Source organism: Vidua macroura, chromosome 1 (assembly GCF_024509145.1).
Source record: "Vidua macroura isolate BioBank_ID:100142 chromosome 1, ASM2450914v1, whole genome shotgun sequence".
Classification (NCBI taxonomy): domain Eukaryota; kingdom Metazoa; phylum Chordata; class Aves; order Passeriformes; family Viduidae; genus Vidua; species Vidua macroura.
The window spans coordinates 1,639,975-1,667,874 of record NC_071571.1 but is presented as its reverse complement, the minus strand read 5'-3'; the positions used below and the strand labels follow the sequence as shown (position 1 = coordinate 1,667,874).

The following is a 27,900-nucleotide window of genomic DNA, read 5'->3' as shown; positions in this document are numbered from 1 at the left end:
CATTAAAAGCCTGGAATTCCTCTGGGATAAGACATGGACACTCTGGAATTCCAGGATAAAAGGAATCTGATTTTCCATGAAATATTGTCTGGGATAAAACACGGACACTCTGGAATTCTGGGATAAAAGGAATCTCATTTCCATGAAATATCCTTTGGGATAAAACACGGACACTCCAGAATTCCGTCGGCACTTTATATCCCAAAAACCCAACCGTGCCTCTTGGAAGAAAAAAAAAAAAAAAACCCAACACATCCAACCCCAAATCCCAAAAGTTTTCATTGGAATTCTTCCACCCGGGAATATTCCAGAGGGAAAAAATTCCGCTCACTTGGCTCGGGATACGACGAACATGAGGAGCGGTAGGAGGTCGTCCATGGGGAGCCGGTAGTCGGCGTCCAGCAGCCGCGACACCGTGCGCTCCAGCTCCTCGTAGGTCTTCCGGAGGATCTCCAGCTTCTCCCTGGGATCCACCGTGGTGCTGTGGGGATAAAAGAGCCATGGAAAAGCTGCACCCGGAAAAGCTGCACCCGGAAAAGCGGGATTTAAAAATAAAAAAAAAAAAAAAAAAAAAAAAAAATTAGGGATGAAAGGATTTATGGATTGGCTGCAAAGGGTGGAGGAAAGAGGAGGCACCAAGGTTGGGCCAGGAGATGTTCTAGGGTGGGATGGGACATTCCTGGGATCTCCAAGGTGGGATGGGACATTCCTGGTGTCTTCCATATGGAATGGGACATTCCTGGGATCTCCCATATGGAATGGGACATTCCTGGTGTCTCCAAGGTGGAATGGGACATTCCTGGGATCTCCAAGGTGGGATGGGACATTCCTGGTGTCTCCCATATGGAATTGGACATTCCTGGGATCTCCCATATGGAATGGGACATTCCTGGGATCTCCAAGGTGGGATGGGACATTCCTGGGATCTCCAATATTGGATGGGACATTCCTGGTGTCTCCCATATGGAATGGGACATTCCTGGGATCTCCAAGGTGGGATGGGACATTCCTGGGGTCTCCCATATGGAATGGGACATTCCTGGGATCTCAAATATTGGATGGGACATTCCTGGTGTCTCCCATATGGAATGGGACATTCCTGGGATCTCTAAGGTGGAATGGGACATTCCTGGTGTCTCCAATATGGGATGGAGCATTCCTGGTGTCTCCCATATGGAATGGGACAATCCTGGGATCTCAAATATTGGATGGGACATTCCTGGGATCTCCCATATGGAATGGGACATTCCTGGTGTCTCCCATATGGAATGGGACATTCCTGGGATCTCCAAGGTGGAATGGGACATTCCTGGGATCTCAAATATTGGATGGGACATTCCTGGCGTTTCCTATATGGAATGGGACATTCCTGGGATTTCCAATATGGGATGGAGCATTCCTGTCCATTTTTCCCAGGTTGGAATTCCTGGTATCTGCAAGGTGGATCCCATCCCATGGATCCACTTCCCTGGGAGCCTCCATCCCATGGATCCCCTCAAGCTCTTGGGATACTCCAGTGGATGGATGAACCTCCTGGAGCTCGTATACAGAGGAACGGAATCCCAGGAAATCCCAGCCAAGCCAAATTTGCTCTCCAGGTGAAAACAGTGAATTCCCTTTGATCCAAGATTTTGTGTGGAATCATCATTCCAGAATGGTTTAGGGTTGGAAGAGACCTTAAGGAACATCTCATCCCATGCCATGGGCAGGGACACCTCCCACTATCCCAGCATTCTCCAAGCCCCATCCAGCCTTTCCTTGGGCACTCCCAGGGATTCAGGGGCAGCCACGGCTTCTCTGGGAATTCCATCCCAGCCCCTCCCCATTCCCACAGGGAAAATTCCTTCCCAAGGTTCTTTTCCAGCTGGAGAAGGAAAGGCAGAGCTGGGGGAAGGCAACTTGAAGGAATGGGAATGTTCCCAGAAAAGGCAATGGATATTAAGGGATCCCAAATCCAACATGGCCATGGAATAATCCCAACCCAAATCCCAATCCAGCTCTGACTGCAGGAGCTGTTCCAGTGCCATTTTCCACCGGGAGAAACCATGGAATGGTTTGGGTGGGAAGGGACCTTAAGGATCATCCCATTCCATGGCCAAGGACAATTCCCACTATCCCAGGCTGCTCCAGCCTGGCCCTGGACACTTCCAGGGATCCAGGGGCAGCCACAGCTGCTCTGGGAATTCCATCCCAGCCCCTCCCCAACTTCCCAGCCAGGAATTCCTTCCCAGGGAATATCTGTGGGAAGTGAAGATGCTGAGCAGGGAGTTGCTGGATTTCATCATCAATCAACGTCTTCATGGAATTTTGGAGGAAAAGATTCCATGGAATTCACTTTGAACTAGAAAGAACATCCCAAACAACTTTTCCCTAAATAATGAATGGAATGGCCCGAGAATGCTTTTGAAACAGGTACAAATTCCTGACACTTCCCAAAAAAAAAAATCCCTGGATTTCAGTGGGAAGAGCCAGACAGGGACTCACATGAGCTTCTGCAGACACTCGGTGGCAGACAGGAAACATTTATCCTTGATCAGGGAGCGCCTCTGGAAAAGAGACAGGGATACCTTTGGAATACTGGGGGCAGAGGTTCCGGAGCCATCCCACAAAATCTCCATGGAAATCCACAGGAAGCACCTCAGGATGGGAACTGATCATGGAGCTCGGATTCCTGGGATTCATTCGGAGAAGCTCCGTCCTCATCCAAGCCTAATTCCATGTCCCATTGCCATTCCCGGCTGGCTCCGAGGGTTTTCCTTACCTGGTTGGAGGTCAGGGTGAGATCTTTGAGAGGCCACAGGTGCCTGGAAAGGGAAAAGCGGGATTTAGGATGGATTCCATCCTAAATCCCGTCGCTTCTTCCGTCTCCTCCTCCGAGGTGCTGCCAAAGCCTCGGAGGCTCCGTTTGCTCCTCTCCTGGCCCTGCTCCAGGTGGGATTTGCCTCAGGAACCTGGGAGCTCCCATCCCACAGATCCACTTCCCTGGGAATTCCATCCCATGGATCCTCTTCCCTGGGAGCCTCCATCCTATGGATCCATTTCCTTGGGAGCTCCCATCCCATGGATCCCCTTCCCTGGGAGCCTCCATCCCATGGATCCACTTCCCTGGGAATTCCATCCCATGGATCCACTTCCCTGGGAATTCCATCCCATGGATCCACTTCCATGGGAGCCTCCATCCCACCACCTCCTTGGGAATTCCCATCCCATGGATCCACCTCCTTGGGAGTTCCCATCCCATGGATCCACCTCTTTGGGAGCCTCCATCCCATGGACCCACTTTCCTGGGAATCCCATTGGAGTTTGCTTTCCTCAGGGATGATCCTGGGATAATCCATGAGAAATTTTGGCACTTTTGGATCCAATTCCTCTCATTTCTTTTGGACAGAATCCAATTGAGACCCTGGATCTGCTGCGCTCCTGAACTCCCGGAGGAAAATTCCCAAGCTGCTTCCAATCACTTCCAGAGGTGGATCCAGGAGTAGGAATGGATAAGGGAAACATCTGCCTCCACTTTTTCCATCTTTTCAGTCGGTATTCCCACATTTTAACAGGGAATACCCTGGAATGAACATTCCTTTTCCAAGACATTTATCAATTCTGGATGGTTCGGAGCAAAAAAATTTGGGAATTTTCCACACAAAAATGAGGGTTAATAGGGATAAAAGCAATTTTCCATTACCAATTCTCCTTCCAGCCAAACATTCCAGAGTAGGAATTCTGGGAGAAACCCCAGTGAAAAACTGGGAAAAAACCAATGATGAATCCAAAAACAACTCAACCTTTCTGGGATTTTCCCCGGGGATGGAAAAATCCCGCTTACTTCTGCACATCCAAGAATTCCAGGAGCTGGATATCTGGGAAGAGGCTGAGCTCCACAATTCCCTGGCAGTAGAGCTCGTCCTCCCGCTGGTGCTGGAGCATGTAGAGCATGTAGAGCTCGGGATAGAATCCGGGCAGGATCAGCGGCAGCACCAGGCTGGAGCCCTTCCCGAGACTGGAAAAGAGGGAAAAAAATCCAGGATTTTCCAGGGAAATCCATGTGGATATTCCCAAACCAACGGAAGAGAGATTTCCAAGGGGTTCTCCTTGTTTTCTGCTCTTCCGAGCTTGGCACGGTTGGGGTTGTGGTGGCCACAGGTTGATCTAAGAGGTTCTGGTGCGCCAGGAGATCTCCACGGAATTCACTGGGAAAAACCTGGAGCAGCAGGAGATCTCCAGGAAATTCACTGGGAAAAACCTGGAGCTCCAGGAAATCTCCAGGAAATTCACTGGGAAAAACCTGGAGCTCCAGGAGATCTTTGGAGTCACTGGGAAAACCTGGAGCAGCAGAAGATCTCCAGGAAATTCACTGGGAAAACCTGGAGCTCCAGGAAATCTCCAGGAAATTCACTGGGAAAAGCCTGGAGCAGCAGGAGATCTCCACGGAATTCACTGGGAAAAACCTGGAGCAGCAGGAGATCTCCAGGAAATTCACTGGGAAAAACCTGGAGCAGCAGGAGATCTCCAGGAAATTCACTGGGAAAAGTCTGGAGCTCCAGGAGATCTCCAGAGTCACCAGGAAAAACCTGGAGCTCCAGGAAATCTCCAGGAAATTCACTGGGAAAAACCTGGAGCTCCAGATCTCCCAAGTCACCAGGAAAAACCTGGAGCTCCAGGAGATCTCCCAAGTCACCAGGAAAAACCTGGAGCAGCAGGAGATCTCCAGGAAATTCACTAGGAAAAACCTGGAGCTCCAGGAAATCTCCAGGAAATTCACTGGGAAAAGCCTGGAGCAGCAGGAGATCTCCAGGAAATTCACTGGGAAAAGTCTGGAGCTCCAGGAGATCTCCAGAGTCACCAGGAAAAACCTGGAGCTCCAGGAAATCTCCAGGAAATTCACTGGGAAAAACCTGGAGCTCCAGATCTCCCAAGTCACCAGGAAAAACCTGGAGCTCCAGGAGATCTTCGGAGTCCTTGGGAAAACCTGGAGCAGCAGGAGATCTCCAGGAAATTCACTGGGAAAAACCTGGAGCTCCAGATCTCCGGAGTCACCAGGAAAAACCTGGAGCTCCAGGAGATCTTTGGAGTCACTGGGAAAACCTGGAGCTCCAGGAGATCTCTGGAGTCCCTGGGAAAACCTGGGCACTAAGCCTGGCTCAAGCAGACAAACATGAGCTCAGCACTTCCTGAATTTCAGGACCCCTCGTAAATCCCACCGGGATCTGAACGCGGAACCTCCGGAGGTGCCACCAACCTGGGATCCTCATCCTCGGAGGGCGCGCGGCCCTTCCGCTCCAGGGCCAGCCGGAGCAAACCCCTGGAGAGCAAAAACAAGGATTAGTTCCTTCCCTTTTTTTTTTTTTTTTTTAAGGATAATTTGTTCCCAAAGCAGGAGCTGTCCCAGCATCCAGTGCAAGATCAGTGAAAATCCCTGGAATTCCAGCAGAGCTGCTGCAGTGTTTGAGGGGTTTCTGCTCGAGCAGCAGAAGCACCAGGAATGGCTGAGAATTCCAGAATTTCCATGGATTCTAAAGAGCAGAGTGGTCACAATTCCCGATCCTACTCTGGAAAAGCAGCTGGGCTTTGTCTTGATTTGCCAGAGAATCCTGGAATGGTTCAGGTTGGATTTTAGGAAGGAATTCCTGGCTGGGATGGAATTCCCAGAAAATTTGTGGTTGCCCCTGGATCCCTGGAAGTGTCCAAGGAGAGGTTGGACGGGGCTTGGAGCACCTGGGATAGTAGGAAGGGATTGGAGCTGGATGAGATTTCCAACCCAAAGAATTCCGTGATCCCATTTTTCCTTCAGTCACGGATTTCCAACCACAGGGATTTGTGCTCTGATTGACATTGTCACCTCAAGGAAGCAACTCTCCCAGGAACTCCCAAGAATTCCCAAGAACTTCCAAGAATTCTGAAGAACTCCCAAAGAACTCCCAAGATTTACCAAGAACTCCCAAGAATTCCCAAGAACTCCCAAGAATTCTCCAGAACTCCCAAAGAACTCCCAAGATTTCCCAAGAACTCCCAAGAATTCTCCAGAACTCCCAAAGAACTCCCAAGAATTCTGAAGAACTCCCAAGAATTCCCAAGAACTCCCAAGAATTCCCAAGAACTCCCAAGAATTCCCAAAGAACTCCCAAGAAAACAGGAACACAAATAAGGCCCGGCTCCTAATCCCATGATCCCAAAGATCCATTCCATGTTCCCGCCCCATGGGAAACCTCCAGGTTGGACTCACTGGTAGAATTCCCAAATTTTCTTGGAGTAGAACTTGACCTCCTCCTGCGCCATGGCCAGCAGGTGCCGGTTGGCGCCGATCCCGGAATACGTTGCCTGGAACGCCACGGTCAGAGCCCTGAGCAGCTTTCCCAAGGGATGCAGGGAAGATTCCAACGCCTGGAGAATCCAATTTCATGGATCAGGAGGAGAGGGAAAGCCCCAAAGGGCACCTGGATTTCTCCCGGAATTCCCAGCTGGAATTTGGGGTTTTTTGGATGCCATAAATGCTCTCTGCTCCCTTTTCCAGTTGGGATTTGCTGGGATATTCCAGAGGGAACAAAAGGTGCTCCAGGGAAAAGTGGGTGAGGGAAAAATAACCTTGCTATTGATTGGATCAATTCTTTATTGTTAATTTTTCTATTCTGTAAATTCACTGGTTTTAAAATAAATTCCCTATTTATTATTAAAATCTCTACTCTTAAATTAAGAGTTTGTTATTAAGAGTTAAGAGTTATATCATTAAAATGACATAAATTCTTTATTTATTATTAAATTCTCTATTCTATAAATTGTCTATTATTAAATTCTCCCTTATTAAATTATCTATTAATTGTCTATTATTAAATTAGCTATTATAGCAAATCCTCTGTTATTAAATTCCCAATTTATTATTTAAATCTCCATAAGTAAATTGTCTATTTATTATTAAATGCTTTATTATTAAATTGCCTATTTAATATTAAAGTCTCTATTATTAAATTCTCTATTATTCAATTTACTGATTATATAAATTATCTATTTATTAGAAATTCTCTATTTATTATTAAATTCTCCATTATTAAATTCCCTGTTTATTATATAAATTCCTTATTTATTAATAAATTTTAATTATTAAATTCCTTTTTATTGTATAAATTACTTATTAATAATTTCCTTATTTATAATGTAAATTCTTCATTATTAAATTTTCTATTATTAAATTCTCTATTATGAAATGATTTCTTCTATAAATCCTCTGTTAGTCAATTATTTATCATCAAATCCTGGATTTTGATCATTTTAATAATTTTTGATTTTTTTTTTTTGATAATTTTAATAAATCATTTCAATCCTCACCTTCTCCAAATAACTCTGGAGAGACTCCGGCTCCTGGTGCTGGACGAGCTCTTCCAGGATCTCCTCAATTTTCCAAGAAATCTCCTCAGCACCTCTGGAAAAACGGGAATTGAGGAGGGAAAACCACCCGTGGATAAATCCCAACTGGCAAATTCCAAAGGGGCATTAAAATAATGCCAAAAAATTAAATTTTTATGGATGTGGATTAATCTCAACAGCAAAAATTCCAACTGAGGTGGGAAATTCCTGCTCCTTTTTCCTGAGTGGGAACAACTGGAAAATTCTTGGAATTACACAACACTCCTGGGTGGGAATGAGGACCTGCATTCCCAACAGGAATTCCTGGGATTCCCTCATTGGCAGAACAGGAATTCCCAGGATTTCCTCAGTAAAAGTTCCTTTGGCAGAACAGATATTCCTGGGATTTCCTCTTTGGCGGAAAAGGAATTCCTGCGATTCCCTCATTGGCAAGACAGGAATTCCCTGGATTTCCTCAGGGATTCCCAGGATTTCCTCAGTGCCTTTGGCAGAACAGGTATTTCTGGGATTTCCTCAGGGATTCCTGGGATTTCCTCAGGGATTCCCAGGATTCCCTCACTGGCAGAACAGATATTCCCTCAGGAATTCCCAGGATTCCCTCAGTACCTCTGGCAGAACAGATATTCCTGGGATTTCCTCAGCTCCTTGCTGGTTTGGATGTGAAATCCCGTGAGAGATTCCTCCATTTCCTCCTTGCAGCCGGAATGGAGGAATTCCAGGAATTGCTCGAAGATTCCCGTCCATCTCTTCTCCACTGGGAATTCCTTGAGGCCCAGCTGGCTGGAAAACAACACGGGATTGGGATCTCTGTTTTTGATTTTTGTTTGGGATCCTGTTCCTGAGGATCCCATTCCCAACAATCCTATTCCCAACAATCCCATTCCCAAGGATCCCTTTCCCAAGGATCCGGCCCCCAGGATCCCATCCTGAGGATCCCTTTCCCGATGATCCCATCCCAAGGATCCCATTGCCAATGATCCCATCGCAACGATCCCATTCCAAACGATCCCATCCCGATGATCCCATCCCTAGGATCCTGTTCCTGAGGATTCCATTCCCAATGATCCCATCCCTAGGATCCCTTTCCCAAGGATCCGGCCCCCAGGATCCCATCTCGAGGATCCCATTCCCAATGATCCCATCACAACGATCCCATTCCGATGATCCCATCCCTAGGATCCTGTTCCTGAGGATCCCATTCCCAACAATCCTATTCCCAACAATCCCATTCCCAACAATCCCATTCCCAACGATCCCATCCTGAGGATCCGGCCCCCAGGATCCCATTCTGAGGATCCCTTTCCCAATGATCCCATCCCAACAATCTCATTCCCAACAATGCCATTCCCAATGATCCCATCCCAAGGATCCCATTCCCAATGATCCCTCTCGCAACAATCCCATCTTGAGGATCCCATTCCCAACAATCCCATTCCCAACAATTCCATTCCCAGCGATCCCATCCCGAGGATCCGGCCCCCAGGATCCCATTCTGAGGATCCCTTTCCCAATCATCCCATCTCGAGGATCCCATTCCCAATGATCCCATCGCAACGATCCCATTCCCAATGATCCCATCCCGAGGATCCCTTTCCCAAGGATCCCATCCCAACAATCTCATTCCCAACAATCCCATTCCCAATGATCCCACTCGCAACAATCCCATCTCGAAGATCCCATTCCCAATGATCCCATCGCAACGATCCCATTCCAAACGATCCCATCCCGAGGATCCCATTGCCGAGGATCCGGCCCCCAGGATCCCATCCTGAGGATCCCTTTCCCAATGAGCCCATCCCAACAATCTCATTCCCAACAATCCCATTCCCAATGATCCCATCCCAAGGATCCCATTCCCAATGATCCCTCTCGCAACAATCCCATCTTGAGGATCCCATTCCCAACAATCCCATTCCCAACAATCCCATTCCCAGCGATCCCATCCCGAGGCTCCGGCCCCCAGGATCCCGTCCCCAGGCCCCCGGCCCGGCGCTCACGCTGTGGCTCGCGGCCGCTGGGGCTCGGTGGCCGTGCCGAGCACGCCGTGGGTGCCGAGCCCGCCGTGGGTGCCGAGCCCGCCGTGGGTGCTGAGCCCGCCGTGGGTGCCGAGCCCGCCGTGGGTGCTGAGCACGCCGTGGGTGCTGAGCCCGCGGCCGCCGCGCCAGCTGAACGTCCCCTCCAGCACGAAGCCGTTGGCCATGGAGAGCTTCCCCTGCGGAAAAATTTACTAATTGCATTTAATTTTGGAACCTTCCTAAAATGCGTTGTTAAATGTAAAAGATAGCTGTCGTGGTTTGACGTGGAAGTGAGTTTTTTCCAGGAAGTCGGGTCAAACCAATCAGTGGTCAGGTTTGGATATTGGCACCTGGAGTGACCACTGAGAGTATGGACACGCCTCTGAGAACACAGGGGGTTAAAAGCAAGAATTCCCAAGGGAATTGTCTCCCTTTGGTTCCGGTGGTCAGAGAGTGCAGACTCTCCCCTGCCCGGCCATGGGCTGGGTGGGGGAAGCCACGCGGCCTTGTCCAGGTGGGCCGAGGGGCTGAGGGTCTGGAACCGAGCCAGCTCCTGTGGATGGAAGGGTGGAGAGAAGCGGAGATGCCTTTGCCTCCCCCACAGAGGGAAAGAGACAGAGAGCCTGGCGGCACCTGGAAATTTGCCGGCAGAGGAGAAGGAGAAACGGGGCGGAATGCCCAGCGTGGGAGGCGGAACGCCGGACCGAGATATCAGCCGTCCAGGGAGTCTGAACTTTTAACCCTTTCCAGGAAATGAGGGCTTTGTAAAATATTGCTCCTCCTTGATTTGTAGTGGAAGAGAGACAGTCCGGGACCTGAGATGTTAGAAGAAGAAATATTTAGGTGGGAGGAGATGATGGAGTAGCTTTTGGCTGGACTTTTCTTGTTAGCCATGGACTGAACCAAACTCTCCTGCAATAGAGACTGCATTTTAGGGGGATGCAGTGGTGACCCAAGGAGACCTGCTTCAGCTTCAAACAGCACAGGAATGGCAAGAACCGAAGAAAGCTGAGGAGGGAATGGTGATGCCCTCTGTCTTCGGGAAGAAGATGAGTCCTGTTTTTGGACCCCTCGGCCCCAGGGGAAAATGGGGGGGATTGAAGTCCCAGGTTGAGAAACTGAACTGTTGTATCCTTGGGTCCGTGGCAAAGCATCCTTAAAGGAGCCCTATGAGCAGTCTGTCCATGCACGGTGGTGAGAGCACTGTGACATGGAAAGGAGAGTGTCACACTGGCAGATGTTTTTCTCCGGGCGGTTGCCATGTGTGACAGGGAAACACAGGAGGTGGCACCTGCGGTTCCTGGGGGGTCTGTGGTGCAGGAGAGACTTCTCTCTCCCTTGATAGACTGAGTATTGATTATCTGAAGGGTGGGAATTTGATCAGGAATCCCGGGTGATGTTTCATGGTGGGTGTTTTAGGAAATTGGGAGGAGGAGGGGTGTTTTAAAAGGTCTTCATCCTAGTTGATGTGTTTTTTTGTGTTAGTAGTAGTTAATAAAGTTTTTTTCCCTTTGTTATTAAGCTTGGGCCTGCCCTGCTCTGTTCCTGATCACATCTCACAGCATTTATTTAGGGAAGGTGCATTTTCATGGGGACGCTGGCATTGCGCCAGTGTCCAACCATGACACTCGGAAAGGAGAGTGTCACACTGGCAGATGTTTTTCTCCGGGCGGTTGCCATGTGTGACAGGGAAACACAGGAGGTGACAACTGTGTTTCCTGGGGGGTCTGTGGTGCAAGAGAGACTTCTCTCTCTCCCATGATAGACTGAGTATTGATTATCTGAAGGGCGGGAATTTGATCAGGAATCCCGGGTGATGTTTCATGGTGGGTGTTTTAGGAAATTGGGAGGAGGAGGGGTGTTTTAAAAGGTCTTCATCCTGGATTTAGTTTATGTGTTTTCAGTAGTAGTAGTAGTTTAATAAAGTTTTTTCCCTTTGTTATTAAGCTTGGGCCTGCCCTGCTCTGTTCCTGATAACATCTCACAGCATTTATTTAAGGAAGGTGCATTTTCATGGGGGCGCTGGCATTGCGCCAGTGTCCAACCATGACACATGGAAAGGAGAGTGTCACACTGGCAGATTTTCTCCGGGCGGTTGCCATGTGTGACAGGGAAACACAGGAGGTGGCACCTGCGGTTCCTGGGGGGTCTGTGGTGCAGGAGAGACTCCTCTCTCCCTTGATAGACTGAGTATTGATTATCTGAAGGGTGGGAATTTGATCAGGAATCCCGGGTGATGTTTCATGGTGGGTGTTTTAGAAACTGGGAGGAGGAGGGGTGGTTTAAAGGGTCTTCATCCTGGATTTAGTTTATGTGTTTTCTGTGTTAGTAGTAGTTTAATAATTAAAGTTTTTTTTCCCTTTGTTATTAAGCTTGGGCCTGCCCTGCTCTGTTCCTGATCACATCTCACAGCATTTATTTGGGGAAGGTGCATTTTCATGGGGGCGCTGGCATTGCGCCAGTGTCCAGCCATGACAATAGCTGTCATTTTTATTTTATTTATTATAAATGTTATTATTTATACATATTTTTTTAAATTATGTATTAATAAAAAACCAAATTACATTAAAATTTTTTAACTAATTAATTTACATATTTTTTAATTAAGTATTTCAGTTTCTCTACATCAATTCTCTATTCAATTCTTGATTATTATTCAATTTTTTGCTGTTAAATTCTCTATTTGTTACTAAATTTTCTATTATTAAATTCCCTTTTTATTAAATATTTTTATTATTAAATTCCCCTTTATTATTAAATTCTCTAGATTCCCTTTTTATTATTAAATTCTCTATTTATTATGAAATTCTCTTTTTATTATTAAATTCTAGAGAGCCTTCTCCGTGGAAAAAATCCAGGATTAAAAATTAAAAATTATAAATTTTATTAATTTTAAATTTCAAAAAATCACTTACTTCAATTTCTTTACATCAATTCTCTACACAATTCTCGATTATTATTAAATTCTTTGGTGTTAAATTGTCTTTTTATTATTAAATTTTCTATTATTAAATTCCAGAGAGCTTTCCCTGTGGAAAAATCTGGAATTATAAATTAAATTAAAATTATAAATTTCTTAATTTTTAAAAATTACTTATTTCAATTTCTCTGTATCAATTCTCTGTTCAATTCTTGATTGTTATTAAATACTTTGTTCTCAAATTCTCTATTACTTAATTAATTTTTTTGTATTAAATTCTGGATAGTTTTCCCTGTGGAAAAATCTGGGATTAGGAATTAAATTAAAATGATAAATGTCATTATTTTTAATTATAAATTAAATTCTTTATTTCAATTTCTCAACATCAATTCTCTATTAATATTTTTTATTTTAAACTTGTTTCATTTTTTTTAAATTTTAATTTGTTATTAAAATCTCTGATTAAATTCTCTATTTGTTACTGAATTCTCTAATTATTAAATTCTCTATTATTGCACTTTCTATTAATTATATAAATTTTCTATTATCAAATTATATTTTTATTATTAAATTCCCTTTTAATTTTTAAATTCTCTATTTGTTATTAAATTGTGTGTTATTAATTTAATATAATATTTCCATATCAAATTTATTATTAAACACTTTATTACTAAATTCTCTATTCATTATTAAACTCTATGTATTATATAAATTCTGTATTATTAAATTCTCTATTTATGATAAAAAATTCTCTATTTACTATTAAATTCTTTCCTTTTAAATCCTTTATTTATATAAATTCTCTATCATTCAAGTCTCTATTATTAATTCTTTCATTTTAAATTCTTCACTATTAAATTCTCTATTTATAGCTAAATTATATAATTTATATATAATTATAGATTATATATATACTTATTTATATATATATATATATATATATAATCAACGATTATATAAATTCCCTATTTATAATTAAATTCTCAATTATTATTCCACTCCCCGTTATTCAATTCTCTATTAATTATTAAAATCCCCAAAATTAAATCCAAATCTGCCTTGGAATTCCAGCCAGAAAAGCAGGAAGCACATTCCAGCTGCAGCTAAATCCCGGATTTCTCCGGATTTGCCACAAAATCCAAACCAGGAATTCTGGAGGGAAAATATCGAAATCCTCAAAATCCACCCCAGGGATTCCCAGATTTTCCACCTCCCCGGGATTCCCAGATTCCAAGGAAATCTTGGATTCACCACCATTTTCTCAGCATGGAATGTCCTTGGGAGGAGGAAGGTGATGACAAATTCTTCCTCGGCTGGCAAAGCTCGTTAGCGTTAATTAACGAGCGTTAATTGTGCCATCTCCCAGAATTCCTGCCACGCTCTTCCCGGATTTCTGGGAAACTTTTCCCTGCCCTGGGGGTTTTCCCAACACTTTGGAGCAGGAATTTCTGTCGGAATCCAAGCGCAAAAGCCGGGACGCGTCGGGGAACGCGAAATCCCAAATTTCCGCTGCCTCGGTTGCGGCAGCTCCGGGTTCTGCATCATTTCCTGCGGCCCCAAAGCCTGCAATGGTTTTGTTTTAAAGATTAAAAAAAAAAAAGGATTTTGGGTGCAGCTGCAAAGCACAGCCAAAAACCCAAAAAAAAAAAAAACTGATAAAAACACTCAAAAAAAAAAAAAGCTCAACCAAAAATGTCCCATAAAACCCAATAAAAACCCAACAAAAAAAACCCAAAAAACTCAATCAAAAATGTCCCATAAAACCCAACAAAAAACCCAAAAAAAAGAGAAAAAAAACCCAAAAAACTCAACCAAAAATGTCCCATAAAACCCAACAAAAAACCCAAAAAAAGAGAAAAAAACCCCAAAAAACTCAACCAAAAATGTTCCATAAAACCCAACAAAAAAACCCAAAAAAAGAGAAAAAAACCCCAAAAAACTCAACTAAAAATGTCCCATAAAACCCAACAAAAAACCCAAAAAAAGAGAAAAAAAACCCCCAAGAAACTCCATCAAAAATGTCCCATAAAACCCAACAAAAAACCCAAAAAAAGAGAAAGAACAAAACAAAACAAAAAAATCCATCAAAAATGTCCCCCCAATAAAAAAAACCTGAAAAAAAGAGAAAAAAAATCCCAAAACTTCAACCAAAAATATTCCGTAAGACCCAATAAAAGCCTCAAACACTCAACCAAAAATGTCCCATAAAACTCAATAAAATTGCAAACAAACAAAAAAAAAATTCAACCAAAAATGTCCTGTAAAACTCAATAAAAACCCAACAAAAAACAAAAAACTCAACCAAAAAAGTCCCATAAAACCCAATTAAAACCCAACCAAAAAAACCCCAAAACCTCAACCAAAAATGTCCGGTAAAACCTCAAAATAAATCCCAAAAGCTCAATGAAAAAAACCCAAACCAACCAAACCTGAAGTAAATAAAACATGAAAATCCCAAATTATTCCTGAAATTCCCAAAATCTCCAGCTGCAGCTTTCCTTCTGCGCTAAATATTCCAGAAATTCGGAAAATGTTTTTTTTTTTTTAGGAAGCCGGGGGAAGCGGAGCAGGAAGGAATGAACCTGGGAGATGAATCCATGAGAAATTCCAGGATGAAAATTCCCACCTTTCCAACGAATGTCAGATTTTCCGTGAAGTTCCCTTCGTAGACGGAGTCATCTTCCAGGAGCAGAATTCCCGAGCCCTTGGGATGAAAGGAAAAGTCAGGAATTCATGGAATGAAATTCCCACCTGGTCCAATTCATCCCAGAAAAATTTATGGGATGCAGATTCCAATAATTTTTATTTTTTAAAAGCCAAACATCTCCTTTCAGTGTTTGGGAGAAGCTCCAGGGAAAATCCACGGAGAAGGAGGTCAGGAAACTTGGAACAACAAAATTATTCCATGGATTTTCCATGGAAAGGGAACAAAAAACCAGGAAAAGCCAGCAAGGATTGTCGCGGGGTCAAACTCATGGTGCTCCCAATCCTGGGATATTTTAGGGAATTCTTTGGGAAATGATTCCAAGAAACCAGCAACTGTGTGGAATTGTGGAATTCCCTGTGGGAAAGGGATCCAGAAGGATCAAAATCCAACTCCTGGCACAGGAGCCATCCCAAGAATCCCTGGAAAATCCTCGAGCTCTGGTAGTGTTGGGAATGTGCCCATTCCAGGGAATAATTCCTATGCATAGGGAATTTTCTTCCCACTGGGATTTATTCAAAGGTTTCTTCATTCCCCAACCAGCCAGGAAATGTGGTCACTTCCAGAGCTGGAATATTTCCCTCTGGAATGAAAAAAACCTGAAAAACTCAACCAAAAAATGTCCCATAAAATCCAATTAAGAACCCAAAAAAAAAAGATTTAAAAAAAAATCCCAAAAACTCCATCAAAATTGTCCCATAAAACCCCAAAAACTCAACCAAAAATGTCCCAAAAGCCAATAAAAAAACCCCAAAAAAGAGAAAAAAAAAATCCCAAACCCTCAACCAAAAATGTCTCCTGAAACCAAATAAAACCTGGTTTTCCCTAATTCGGGAAGCAGGAATGGGGTTGTTGTTTTTTTTAAGGATGGATTTTCCACGTGAAGCGATGGTTTTATCCCAGTGCCAATTCCCTTTGTTTTCCCAACCAAATTCCCAACTTTCTATGAACTGGACGGGTGAATTCCCACCAGAAAAGTAAGGATTTTGTGATTTCCAGTAAAGTTGGAACGTTACAGAATTCTTGGAATGGTTTGGGCTAGAAGGGACCTTCAGGATCCATGGGCAGGGATCTCCCACTGTCCCAGGGGAGAGATCCTGGCCTTGGACACTTCCAGGGATCCAGGGGCTGCAACAAATCTCTGGGAATTCCATCCCAACCCTCCCAGCCAGGAATTCCTTCCCAATATCCCATCAATCCCTCTGGAAGGGGAGAAGAAACAAGACTTAACCAAGACCTTGTTCTTCCCAACTACGATTATAGGAAAATCATGGAATATCCTGAAGGGCACACCAGGATCCAAATCCAACCCCTGGCCTTGCACAGACATCCCAACAATCCCACCCTTTCCTGGAGAGTTTTCCAAACATTCCTGGAGCTCTGGCAGCTTTTGGAATGTGCCCATTCCCTTGGGAATGTCCATCCCAAGCACCCTCTGGGGGCAGAACCTTTCCCTGTGATCTCCAACCCTCTTTGTCCTCCAGGATGAAATCGGGAATGAAACCTCGATCTCACCCTCGGCGGTGAATTCCCCATCCCAGGGATTTCCAGATTCCACGGAGATCTTGGACTCACCACCATTTTATCCGCATGGAATGTCCTCTGGTAGCAGAGCCCTGATTGGGTCACCACGATGCCTTCTCCATGTCTGTGGTCATCCAACCACATCCCGATGTACCTCTCCCCTCTGGAATGCAAGGAAGATCTCAGTGATGGATTTTCCCTGTTTTCCCAGCTCTCAATCCGTTGGATTTGTCCTGCTCAGGGTGGTTTTTTTCCTGACACAACGCTCCGGAGTGGTTGTCCCACACAAACTGAGCTCCGGGAATGTTCTCCAAGGAATTCAAGCCTTACATCTCCCCCCATCCATCCCAAATCTCCAGGATTTATCCCACCAAACCCAAAGCTGTCCCACACCTCAGATCCGCCTCATCTTTACCTCTCCTTGTCTTCCCAGACTCCGTATCCGTTCTTTTTGTCCTTTTCCCACTGTCCCGTGTATTTGAAGGGATGCTCAGCCGAGAAGTTCTCCAGGATCCCAAACCCTTGGCGCACGTTGTCCTTGAAGTAGCCCTTGTAGACCAGGTCATTCCCATACCTGCAGGAAGAGGGACGGAATTCCTGGGAATATTTGACAGCTACTCCTGGAGTAGAAAACCAGGGAAGCGAGGAGATCAGGCTCATCCATCTCAAAATATTCCAAAGATTTTTTTCCAACAGCATTGAAGTGGATCCTTGTTTGCTGTTGGGAATGTGCATCACCCAAACCGGACATTCCAGAGCTTCCCAAATTATCCAAGGACTCAACACATGGGCTTGGAATTGTCCTGGGAGAGGCCACTCAGTCCTTGACCTCTCATCAGCCTGGGCACAGGAAGCTCTGGTGAATCCAGGCTGGAAAACTGAATCCATAGGAAGGAGGCCAGGCTTGGATCCAGCTCTCTGTGGTGGCCACCAGCCCTTCCCTGGAGTGGCCCCTCTGGGAAGAGCAGCTCCGAGTCGAACGAAGGAGCAGAACATCCAGGCTGGAGGACAGGCCTATCCCATAGGCCTATCCCAGCTGGAATGCTGGGTCTGTCCCACTTGGCATGGAGAAATCAAGGATAGGGATGAGCAGGAGCCGGGGGCAGCCCAGTGTTCCCAGCGGCCCAAGCACTGGGGGTGACCTCGGAGGAGAAAATTCCAGGGAAAGCTCAGAGCTTCTTCCAGGGCCTGAAGGGGCTCCAGGAGAGCTGGAGAGGGACTGGGGACAAGGGATGGAGGGACAGGAGACAGGGAATGGCTCCCACTGCCAGAGGGCAGGGATGGATGGGAGATTGGGAATTAGGAATTCCTGGCTGGGAGGGGGGAGGGGCTGGGATGGAATTCCCAGAGCAGCTGTGGCTGCCCCTGGATCCCTGGAATGTCCAAGGAAAGGCTGGAGCACCCTGGGACAGCGGGAGATGTCCCCGCCCATGGAATGGGATCATCCTTAAGCTCCCAAACAATTCTGGAATTCTAAATGCCCACAAAGCATTTCTAGATCAGGCTCCAAAGATTTCAGGGAACATTTCCCCCTTTCAATCCCTGGAACCCCTTTTTCCCTGGAATCCATCCTGGATTTTACTTACTCACAGATTCCGTAGCCCCTCATCTTGCCCTGGTACCAGTGGCACTTGTAGCAGTCGTAGCGGTCCTCGGAGCGCCGCGGGACCAGGCAGATCCCAAACCTACCAGGGGCACATGGAAAAGGTCAGCGTGGAAAAATCAGTGTGGAAAAGGTCAGCATGGAAAAGGTCAGCGTGGAAAAGGTCAGCGTGGAAAAGGGCGACTCCATTGTAGTGGACGAACTTCAAAAACCAATTTTACCATCATGGGATTGATTTTTTTTTTTTTTTCTGTAAAAAACTTCTCATTTAAATGAGGTTTTAAAGAGATCTAAAAACAACCTTAAGATGCTTTCTGTGAATAAATTCCCATGGATTTGGGGATCTGGGATCAGATTCCATCTGGATTGAATGTCTCCATGGAAAAGGTCAGCACGGAAAATAGCGACTCCGTTGTAGTGGATGAAGTTTAAAAACCAATTTGAATTTCATGGGATTGTTTTTTTTTTTTTTTTTCTGTAAAACTCCTCATTTAAGTGAGGTTTTTAAAAGGATCTAAAAATAACTTTAAGACTCTTCCTAGGAATAAATTCCCATGGATTTGGGGATCTGGGATCAGGTTCCAGCTGGATGGAAATGTCTGCATTGAAAACAGCAACTCCATTGTAGCGGATGAAGTTCAAAATCCAAGGATTGTCCAGATTCCCAATCTTTATGTGCTTGAATCAGCCGTACCTGGGACACGTACCCCAGGTGCTGCTGGACTTTTTCCAAAGGAAAACTCATCCCTTTGGGAGCTGCACTCCCAGATCCTCATTGCTCCTTCTGCAGAGTTTCTTTCAGTGTTGCTGTTCCCCATTTCTTCCTTCCCTGATTTAGGGGCTAAGTTAAATATTCTGGGATTCCTAACACAAAGTGTTTGGGATATTGTTTCCCCCACACTTGGAAAAATAAGGAATCTTAAAGTCCTACTTCCAATAAAACTGAGATAAATAATACTTGAATTTCATGGATTGGTTTCTTAAATCGCGAGGAAAAACTCATTTAAGTGAGGTTTTAAAGGGATCTAAAAATAACTTTAAGACACTTCCTTGGAATAAATTCCCACGGATTTTGGGATCTGGGATCAGATTCCAGCCCCTGGGGTCAGTCATGGTCAGTCCCCTCTGTCCAGGTTCCAAAGTCTGGCAGGAACCATTCCAGTTTATTTCCAAAGCAGGGAACACCCAATTTCCCAAGGCTTACCCGTGCTCCAGGCCCTCCTGGAAATCCCCGACGTGGTTGCGTCCATCGCGCCACTTCAGCGTCCCCCTGGAATCCAAGGAATTCTCTCACAAGGGACATCACGACATTCCCAGATGGAACAGCACCTACTAAAGCCCAGCCTAAATATTTAGGCCAGCTTAGATGGAGCTTGGAGCCCAGTGGAAAGTGCCCATGGCAGGGGGTCGGAATTGGATCTTTCCCAAAGTTCTTTCTGACCCAAACCATTCCCAGATTTTATGGCAAACACCCAAACAATTCCTCGGAAGACAGAGACACAAAAGGCACCTCCAGGCCTTGGTTTTCAGCGGGAGGATTTAATCCCATAATGTCTTCCTGCTCTGGGATGAGTGGGAAGAATTCATTCCATTCCCTAATCCCAAAAGTATTTTGTGGAGGTGCTGCCTTGTGCCTCTAGGACCTTGCACCTGATCCTGAATTAATTACAGGGATTAATCCAACTGCAGTTCCAGCCTGGCACATCCCCGTGGACACGGTGACAGCACAGCCTGGAATTCCTGCAGCTCAGCCACTGGGAAAACAGAGAGGAAAACCATTCCCAAGGGATCGTTCATCCTATGTTTTGTGGGGGCTGGAAAAGCGATTCCAGGAGGTGATCCCGCAGCAAGGAGAGCCGGGAATGGGCAGTGCTGGTGAAATTCCTGCCTGGCCCTGCCCGGCTCTGGAGCGATTTCCCTCCCTCACGGAATCCCACTCCACCCCCACCCACTGACAGCTTTAATTCCGGCCTCATCCCAGAAAATCGGATCCCTGCACATTCACATTGCCCAGCCGGACACAATGGAATTACAAAATGCTGGAATGTTTTGGGTTGGAAGGACCTGAAAGATCATCTCATCCCACGGGCAGGGACACCTCCCACTGTCCCAGGCTGCTCCAAGTGTCCAACCTGGCCTTGGGCACTTCCAGGGATCCAGGGGCAGCCACAGCTTCTCTGGGAATTCCATCCCAGCTCCTCGCCACCCTCCCAGCCAGGAATTCCCTCCCAAATTGAGTTTAAATGGATCTTGAGCTTGGAATAAAAGCTGGGAATGAGGCTGAGGGAATACCAGGGATTTTAGGAATTCTGAGCTCTTTTTGGAGCTGCAGGCCAAGGCTTTGGAATCCCTCAGGGAATGTTGGAATATTTTCCCTCCACGCTGATGCTGAGCTCGTCTGCTTTGCCTCAAAGCCCCAGTTGGAACAATTCAAAACCATGGAATTGTGGAATTTTTGGGGTTCATGGGATCTTAAAGAACATCCAGTTCCAACCCCATGCTAGGGACACTTCCCACTGTCCCAGGCTGCTCCAAGTGTCCAGCCTGGCCTTGGCACTTCCATGGATGCAGGGGCATCCACAGCTTCTCTGGGAATTCCCTCCCAGCCCCTCCCCACCCTCCCAGCCAGGAATTCTTTCCCAACATTTAATCCAAACCTCCTCTGGGTCGGTTTGCCAGGAGATGGTGCAACACCAAAACCGTGACGAGGTTGTTTGACTTTCACCGAGGCTGTTGTTTCAAACACCTCCACGAGACTGGCTCTTCTCCAGGTTTTCCGGAGGATTGGTCAGACGTGTTTGACATTCCAATATTTTAATTTTAACTTAAATCTCCTTTGGCATCGTGGGTCGGAATGGAAAAGGCGATCGGCCAAAGGGGATGAGGGAACAGCTGGAGCTGGGCCAGGTTTAGGTTGGATTTTAGGGAAAAGTTCTTCCCTCAGAGCGTGTCGGGCACTGAACATTCCCCAAGGAATGGGCACATTCCCAGGGCTGCTCCAGGAGTGTGGACAGAGTGGGATTGTTGGGATCTGTGCAGGACTTGATCCCTGTGAGCCCTTCCCACTCAGGATATTCCATAATTCCATGTCTGCTCCAGGCACGAGGATGTTTAAAGCCACATCTGAGTGGGAGTCTGGCCTTCCCCCAGCCCAGGTCACCCAAAATTCCAGGACAGCCGCTGGAGAACTCTGGAATTCCAGGACTCTCTGGAAGCCACTGGACAACGATGATGTTTTTGCCAAAGAGCCCAAATTCCCACTCCCACAGCTCCGCTCACGTGCCCCTCCCTCAGAAATCCCAGAGCAGCCTCCAAGGCTGGGATGCTGCTCCAGAACCTTCCAGCAACAAAATCACAACAGAGGAATTCCAGGAGTTCCTCTGGGAATTCATATCCAAGTGGGATTTGAGTGAGAAGGGAACTCAAATCCAAGGAATTGAACACCTGAAGTCCCTCAGTTCTGCCAGAAATTTCCTGGGATGCCTCACCCGAGTGACTCCATGGGCAGGAGAGGTTTGGATTAATCCCAGTTTTCCAGCACTAAAGCAGGAGAGGACAAAAACCCGGAGATGGTTTTGAGGGAGCGAAGCGGGGGATGACCCAAAGGTCCCCTGCCCTAAAACTTCCTTTAGGGCTGTTCCAGGGCACAGCACAACCTCTTCCATGGAATATTCAGGATTCAGTTTTGGATTTGGGGTTGGAACTGGATTCAAGTCCCTTCCAAGCCATTTATATTCTGAATTCTTTCATTATTTTAAGGCTTTCTCAAACAGAGTCACTCTCCATCCATTTTGCTTCCAAAGCAAACTGTGTAAAACTCATGGAAAATAAAATTTCCCAATGGTTTGGTGGCTGAGGTCATATTCCAGGTTTCTTCCCCAAAAAAAAACTAGAGTGTTCTCTATCCTATGTCCAAAAAGTTTTGGTTGGGATCTTTGATTTACAGACATTCCCTCACTTAAACTTGGATTTATTGAACATTCCTCAATGTTCTCATTTGAGCTCCTTTTGGATTTTCTTAACTAAGCTTAATTTTCTTAATTAAGCTTTTCTTAATTCCTGGGATAAAAGTTTGGATATTTCAAATTTGGATAAAGTCCAAAGAGATTCTGACAGCAGAGAATAAAATAAAACAAATATAAATAAAATGTATAAATAAAATTCCCCACAAAGGGTTTTTATTGGGGATTTTCCTCATCGTGAGGGTGAGATTTTCATACCCCAGGCTGAGATCTTGATTTTGGGCCAAGCCCAAATCCTAAGCAGAGGCAGCAGCTCATGCAGCACCCTCAGGGTGACCAATACCACGTTTTTGGGGCAGCCTTTAGGATTTAATCCATAAACCACAATAAATCCCAAGTTTTAGGACTCTGGCTTTGCTAATCCTGCCCTCAAGGCCAGAATTCCCTCTGGGAATGAGTGAGGCAGGAATCAGAGAGCCAGGCCTGGATTCACATCCACAACCTCATTAAAGAATCAAATTTTGACCTTTTCCCCACCCTGGAAGTGCCCAAAAAAGGAGCAGACCCTTGGTGAGGTGGTTGAGTGACCAAGGAGATCTTTCCTGGACGCGTCCCAGCACTTCCATCCTTATTCCCACTTGGAAAAGGGGCCAAGTAGGTTCCTTACTTGCCATGGGGCTTCTCCCAGAGCCACTCGCCCTCATGGGTGTCCCCCCTGAGCCTGCCGAGAAAAGGAGCAGCCTCTTCGTGAGTGACCTGGAGATGTTTGGGTTGACCTTGGAGGTCTTTCCCAACCTTCGTGGAAACTCCAAGCACTTCCAACCTTACTCCCGCTTGGAAAAGAGGCCTAAAAGGTTCCTTCCCACAGCCACTCGCCCTCATGGGTGTCCCCCCGCGAGCCTGCGCAGAAAAGGAGCGGCCTCTTCGTGAGTGATCTGGAGATGTTTGGGTTGACCTTGGAGATCTTTCCCAACCTTCACAGAAGCTCTAAGCTAAACTCTGAGGATGGACGCGTCCCAGCACTTCCATCCTTATTCCCACTTGGAAAAGGGGCCCAGAAGGTTCTTTACTTGCCATGGGGCTTCTCCCAGAGCCACTCGCCCTCATGGGTGTCCCCCCTGAGCCTGCCCAGAAAAGGAGCAGCCCCCTCACAATGTGGTTGAGTGACCTGGAGATCTTTGGGTTGACCTTGGAGATCTTTCCCAACCTTCACAGAAACTCCAAGCTAAACTCTGAGGATGGAAGCATCCCAGCACTTGGACACTTGGAAAAGGAGCCCAAAAGGCTCCTTCCCACAGCCACTCGCCCTCATGGGTGGCCCCCCCCGAGCCCGCCCAGAAAAGGAGCAGCCCCCTCACGATGTGGTTGAGTGACCTGGAGATGTTTGGGTTGACCTTGGAGGTCATTCCCAACCTTCGTGGAAACTCCAAGCACTTCCAGCCTTACTCCCACTTGGAAAAGAGGCCCAAAAGGTTCCTTCCCACAGCCACTCGCCCTCATGGGTGTCCCCCTGAGCCCACCCAGATAAGGAGCAGCCCCCTCACGATGTGGTTGAGTGACCTGGAGATGTTTGGGTTGACCTTGGAGATCTTTCACGGAAACGCCCAACCGCCACTTCCAACCTTATTCCCACTTGGAAAAGGGGGACCAGGAGGTTCCTTACTTGCCATGGGGCTTCCCCCAGAGCCACTCGCCCTCGTAGGTGGCCCCGCGGAGCCGTCCCTCCATGCGGAAGACGTAGGTGAAGAAGCGGCGGGATGGGGCCTCGCTGCCTTCCCCGCTGCGGCCCCAGAGCGGGAAATCCCGCTTCCCGTTCAGCGCCTGGCGCACGGCCTGCTCCAGCTTCCACCGCCACACGGCCTGCGGGCACGGAAAACAGGGAATGAGCACGCACCCCAGGAAAACCAACCGGAGACAACTTCAGGAAAGCAGCGAGGAACTCGTAGGTTCCCATCCAAGCCCATCTGCAGCTTCCACTTCTCCTGGAAGTTGGATACTGCAGCAAGGCTCAACAGCTGTGAGGGAGGAATCTCCACTTGGATGTTAAAAAACAGGGGAAAATTCCACTTGGATGTTAAAAAAAGAAGAAATACAAATTTCAAGTTGATTTGCAAGAGAAACTTCAGGAAAAGCAGCAAGAAACAGATGGGTTCCCACCAACATTCCTCACCAGCCATCAACTCTGAGCCACCTCTGGCCATCTAATCCAGGATTTTTTTTGGAAAAGGAGCCAAAAATCCCAACCCACCCTCACCAGAATTATTATCCTGTTTTAAGTAATAAAGAGATGGGAAAATCCCAAAGCCTGACCTTCATCTGAGGGTCCTTGGTGGAGAGGACGAACGTCTCTTCCGGGGTTGTGATGCGTAGGCTGTACCTGGGAGGGGAAAGAAAAGGATGGAAAACACAATTCCCAATCCATCAGCTCTTCCCATTCCCCTCCTGGAGATCCTGGTGCTTTCCCACGTGGTTTTTCTGGAGAGATCTCAAGTTCTCCAGGGCTGGATTAAAGAATTTTGGGATTCATTTGCAACGAATGGGATGAGAGGGAACGGCCTCAGGTTGTGCCGCGGGAAGGTCAGGTTGGACATCAGCAGGAATTTTTTCATGGAAAATGTGGTCAGGCATTGGAATTGCCCAGGGAGGTTTGGAGTGCCCATGCCTGGAGGTGTCCAAGGAATTCTGGGCTGGGAATACGGTGGGGATGGGACACAGGTTGGATTTCATGATCCCAGAGGGCTTTTCCAACCCCAAAAATTCTGGGCTTTCAATCTGGCAGCAGATTCCAAGCTGGTGAGACCCCATTATCCATATCCCAATCCCACAGCTCGGAGAGGAGATGGGACAAAGCTTTGGATCATTTTCCCATCAACCATCATTCCTTTTTTTTTAACTCCTAGTGGGAATTTCTCACTCACAATCCTGGAGCCGATTTCTCTCCGCAGTTTTCATCCACCCACACCAGCTTCAGATCAAAACTCTGGAAGCTGTTTCCCTGGAAAAAAATGGGAAAAGATGGTCCTGTTATTGCTGGAAACATCCATGGAATGGCAGAGCTGGAGTGGCAGCACAAATTCCCAACTTTTTGGTCCATCCATCCCACATTGGGAAGAGAGTCCTTGGAGATGGAAAAGCCACCAGAAAAGGAGGGAAGTTCTCATTTGAACACTCCTAAAGCTCTTCCAAAATTCCGTGGCCACATCCAGAAGTAAAACATTCCCACATGACCATGATCTCCACAGGAATTCCTTCCCTATCACATGGCAACATTCCCAAATCATTCCAGCCAATATTCCCAGAGATTTGTGGTTGCCCATCCCTGGAAGTATCCAAGGAAAGGTTGGACAAGGCTTGGAGCAACCTGGGATGGCGGGAACCATGGAATAGGGTGGGAATGGATCATCTTTGAGCTCCCTTTCCATCCAATCCATTCCAGGATTTACTTAGGACTTGGACTCCAAGTGGCACCACCAGAAATATCCCAGAAATCCCAAATTTAAGGAGTCACTTTTGGGATCAGCAGCACCCAAACAAAACAAACTCCCAACGATCTGAATAAAAGGAAAATTTTAATTTCTTATCTCGTTTCCCTGCCTCACATCCAGGTGTTCACACAGAGCTGCTTCCTGGAGGGATGGAGTTTTCCAGAGAATTCCACAGTGTTTTCCCAGATTTGGGAGAACGGACAAGGAAGGGACCAAAATTCCCAACCAGGCCAATCCCAATTCAGCTGGAATTCCCAAACCTCCATAAAGCTCGGCAGCAGCAGGTGAGACACAGATGGCAATCATGGATTGAACATGGAGATAATTCCATGGATTTGCTGATCCCGTGTTCCCATCCTAGCCACCAGCGCAATCCAAACTGGAATTTCCTCATGGGAACATATCCCCCCACCTCAAAATTCCCAAAATAGCCCCAAAACCACCTCCAATGTCTGCAGCCGTGGCACAAACATGGAAAATCCTGTTTATCCCAATGCGTGGGAGCTCATGGAATGTCATCCTTGATCCATCAAATCCCTTGGGATAACCAAGGGCCAAAATTCCCTGTGGAAAAGGGTTTGGACCACTCAAAAGGTGCCTGTGGTGGTGGATAATCCACATTTCCTGGGAAAATGTTCTGTGGATCTCCTCTGCTCTTTCCCAGAGCCAACCACACGCAGGTGGATCCAAGACAAAGTTTTCCCAACAGCCAAACTCTGCTGTGTGTTCAACATCAAAAAAACTGGAATTTTACCACCATTCCTATGGAAATTCCTATAGTTTCTGCCATTCCATTGGAATTTTAGGTCCATTTATCCGGAGGATCCCGGACTCACCTGGATGAGCACCAGGACATCGTCGAAGAGCAGGAGCCGCTCGGAGCGGGCGGTGCCGGAAGCGATGGGAAGGTTCCTGCTGTCCTCCAGGAGCCTCCTCTCGGGGACACACAGCATGTCCTGGAGCAGCAGGAAAAAACAGGATTGGGAGAGGACATGGAATTCCAGGCAGGAATTCCTGCAGGGATCAGCTGGCTCGGGGTTCCAGTGGCAGTGACACACTTGGGACACAAATTCATCTTCCACCCAACTCTGCTCTGTCAACTTCAATCCTCAGATTCCCAACCCATACCAAATTCCTGATCCATTCTAAATTCCCGATCCATACCAAATTCCCGATCCATACCAAATTCCCGATTCACATCAAATTCCCTCTGCCTCTCAGGGTTCCAGTGACAGTGACACCACTGGACACAGAATTCAACATTAAAACCCCCAGGGAGTTTCTCCAGGACTTCCACCCAGCTCTGCTGTCAACTTCAATCCTCAATTCCTTGATCCATATCAAATCCATATCAAATTCCCAATCAAAATCAAGCTCCCGATCCACATTAAATTCCTAATCCACATTAAATTCCTGATCCACATCAAATTCCCTCTGGCTCAGGGTTCCAGTGGCAGTGACACGTTTGGGATACAAACTCAGCTTTGAAACCCCCAGGGAGCTCCTCCAGCTCTTCCACCCAGCTCTGCTCTACTGAATTCCAGCCTCAAATTCCCAATCCATATTAAATTCCCGATTCATATCAAATTCCTCATCCTTATCAAATCTGAGATCCACACCAAATTGCTGATCCATATTAAACTCCCAATCCACTTTGAACTCTTCGCCTTTATCAAATTCCTGATCCATATCAAATTCCCGATCCGTATTGAATTCCTCATCCTTATCAAATTCCTGACCCACATCAAATTCCCAATCCACTACAAATTCCTGATCCATATCTAATTCCTGACCCATACCAAATTCCCAATCCATATCAAATTCTTCATTCTTATCAAATTCCCCATCCACTTCCAATTCCTGATCCATATCAAATTCCCAATCCTAACCAAATTCCCGATCCGTACCAAAGTCCTCACTCATCAAATTCCTCATCCATATCTAATTCCCACCTACCCCAAATTCCCTCGGGACTCACAGTGAATTTGTATCCCAAGGATTTCCAGAGCTCCTTGGTGAAGCCGGCTTCATCCAGGACCTGGCCGATGAAGGATTCCAGCTTCCCGAATTCCTGCGCCACAGCGGCCACCACATCCCGCTCCGACCCCTGGGAAAAGACAGGAAAACTCCAGGAACGCTGCAAATTTGGGTCAAGGGGAAGTCCAGGCTGGATTTTAGGGAATATTTATCCATTTAAATATTAAATTTAAATATTTATTTATTTTATATTTAGCAATGTCCAGGCAGGATATTCGGGAATATTCAGCATCGTGTCCCTCCTGGAATGAGGGAGTTCCAGGCTGGATTTTAGGGAATATTTAGAAAAGAAGG

At 46.4% G+C, this 27,900-nt stretch overlaps 1 protein-coding gene across 2 annotated transcripts in view; it reads right to left on the bottom strand.

Moving 5' to 3' along the window:
* ALS2CL (ALS2 C-terminal like) overlaps positions 1-27,900 on the bottom strand; it is a 42,918-nt gene that overhangs the window by 1,715 nt on the left and 13,303 nt on the right. For both annotated transcript variants that reach the window (XM_053995820.1, XM_053995812.1), the window contains exons 6-24: positions 27,548-27,676; positions 26,406-26,525; positions 25,003-25,079; positions 24,395-24,461; positions 23,748-23,944; positions 19,327-19,392; positions 18,106-18,204; positions 16,935-17,093; positions 16,571-16,682; positions 14,918-14,995; positions 9,354-9,568; positions 7,963-8,136; positions 7,318-7,411; positions 6,221-6,378; positions 5,237-5,299; positions 3,824-3,997; positions 2,762-2,804; positions 2,485-2,546; positions 332-481 (exon numbers count right to left, since the gene is read on the bottom strand). In XM_053995820.1, coding sequence (XP_053851795.1) covers positions 332-481; positions 2,485-2,546; positions 2,762-2,804; positions 3,824-3,997; positions 5,237-5,299; positions 6,221-6,378; positions 7,318-7,411; positions 7,963-8,136; positions 9,354-9,568; positions 14,918-14,995; positions 16,571-16,682; positions 16,935-17,093; positions 18,106-18,204; positions 19,327-19,392; positions 23,748-23,944; positions 24,395-24,461; positions 25,003-25,079; positions 26,406-26,525; positions 27,548-27,676 — 2,237 coding nt within the window. The remainder of the gene's footprint in view (positions 1-331; positions 482-2,484; positions 2,547-2,761; positions 2,805-3,823; positions 3,998-5,236; positions 5,300-6,220; positions 6,379-7,317; positions 7,412-7,962; positions 8,137-9,353; positions 9,569-14,917; positions 14,996-16,570; positions 16,683-16,934; positions 17,094-18,105; positions 18,205-19,326; positions 19,393-23,747; positions 23,945-24,394; positions 24,462-25,002; positions 25,080-26,405; positions 26,526-27,547; positions 27,677-27,900) is intronic.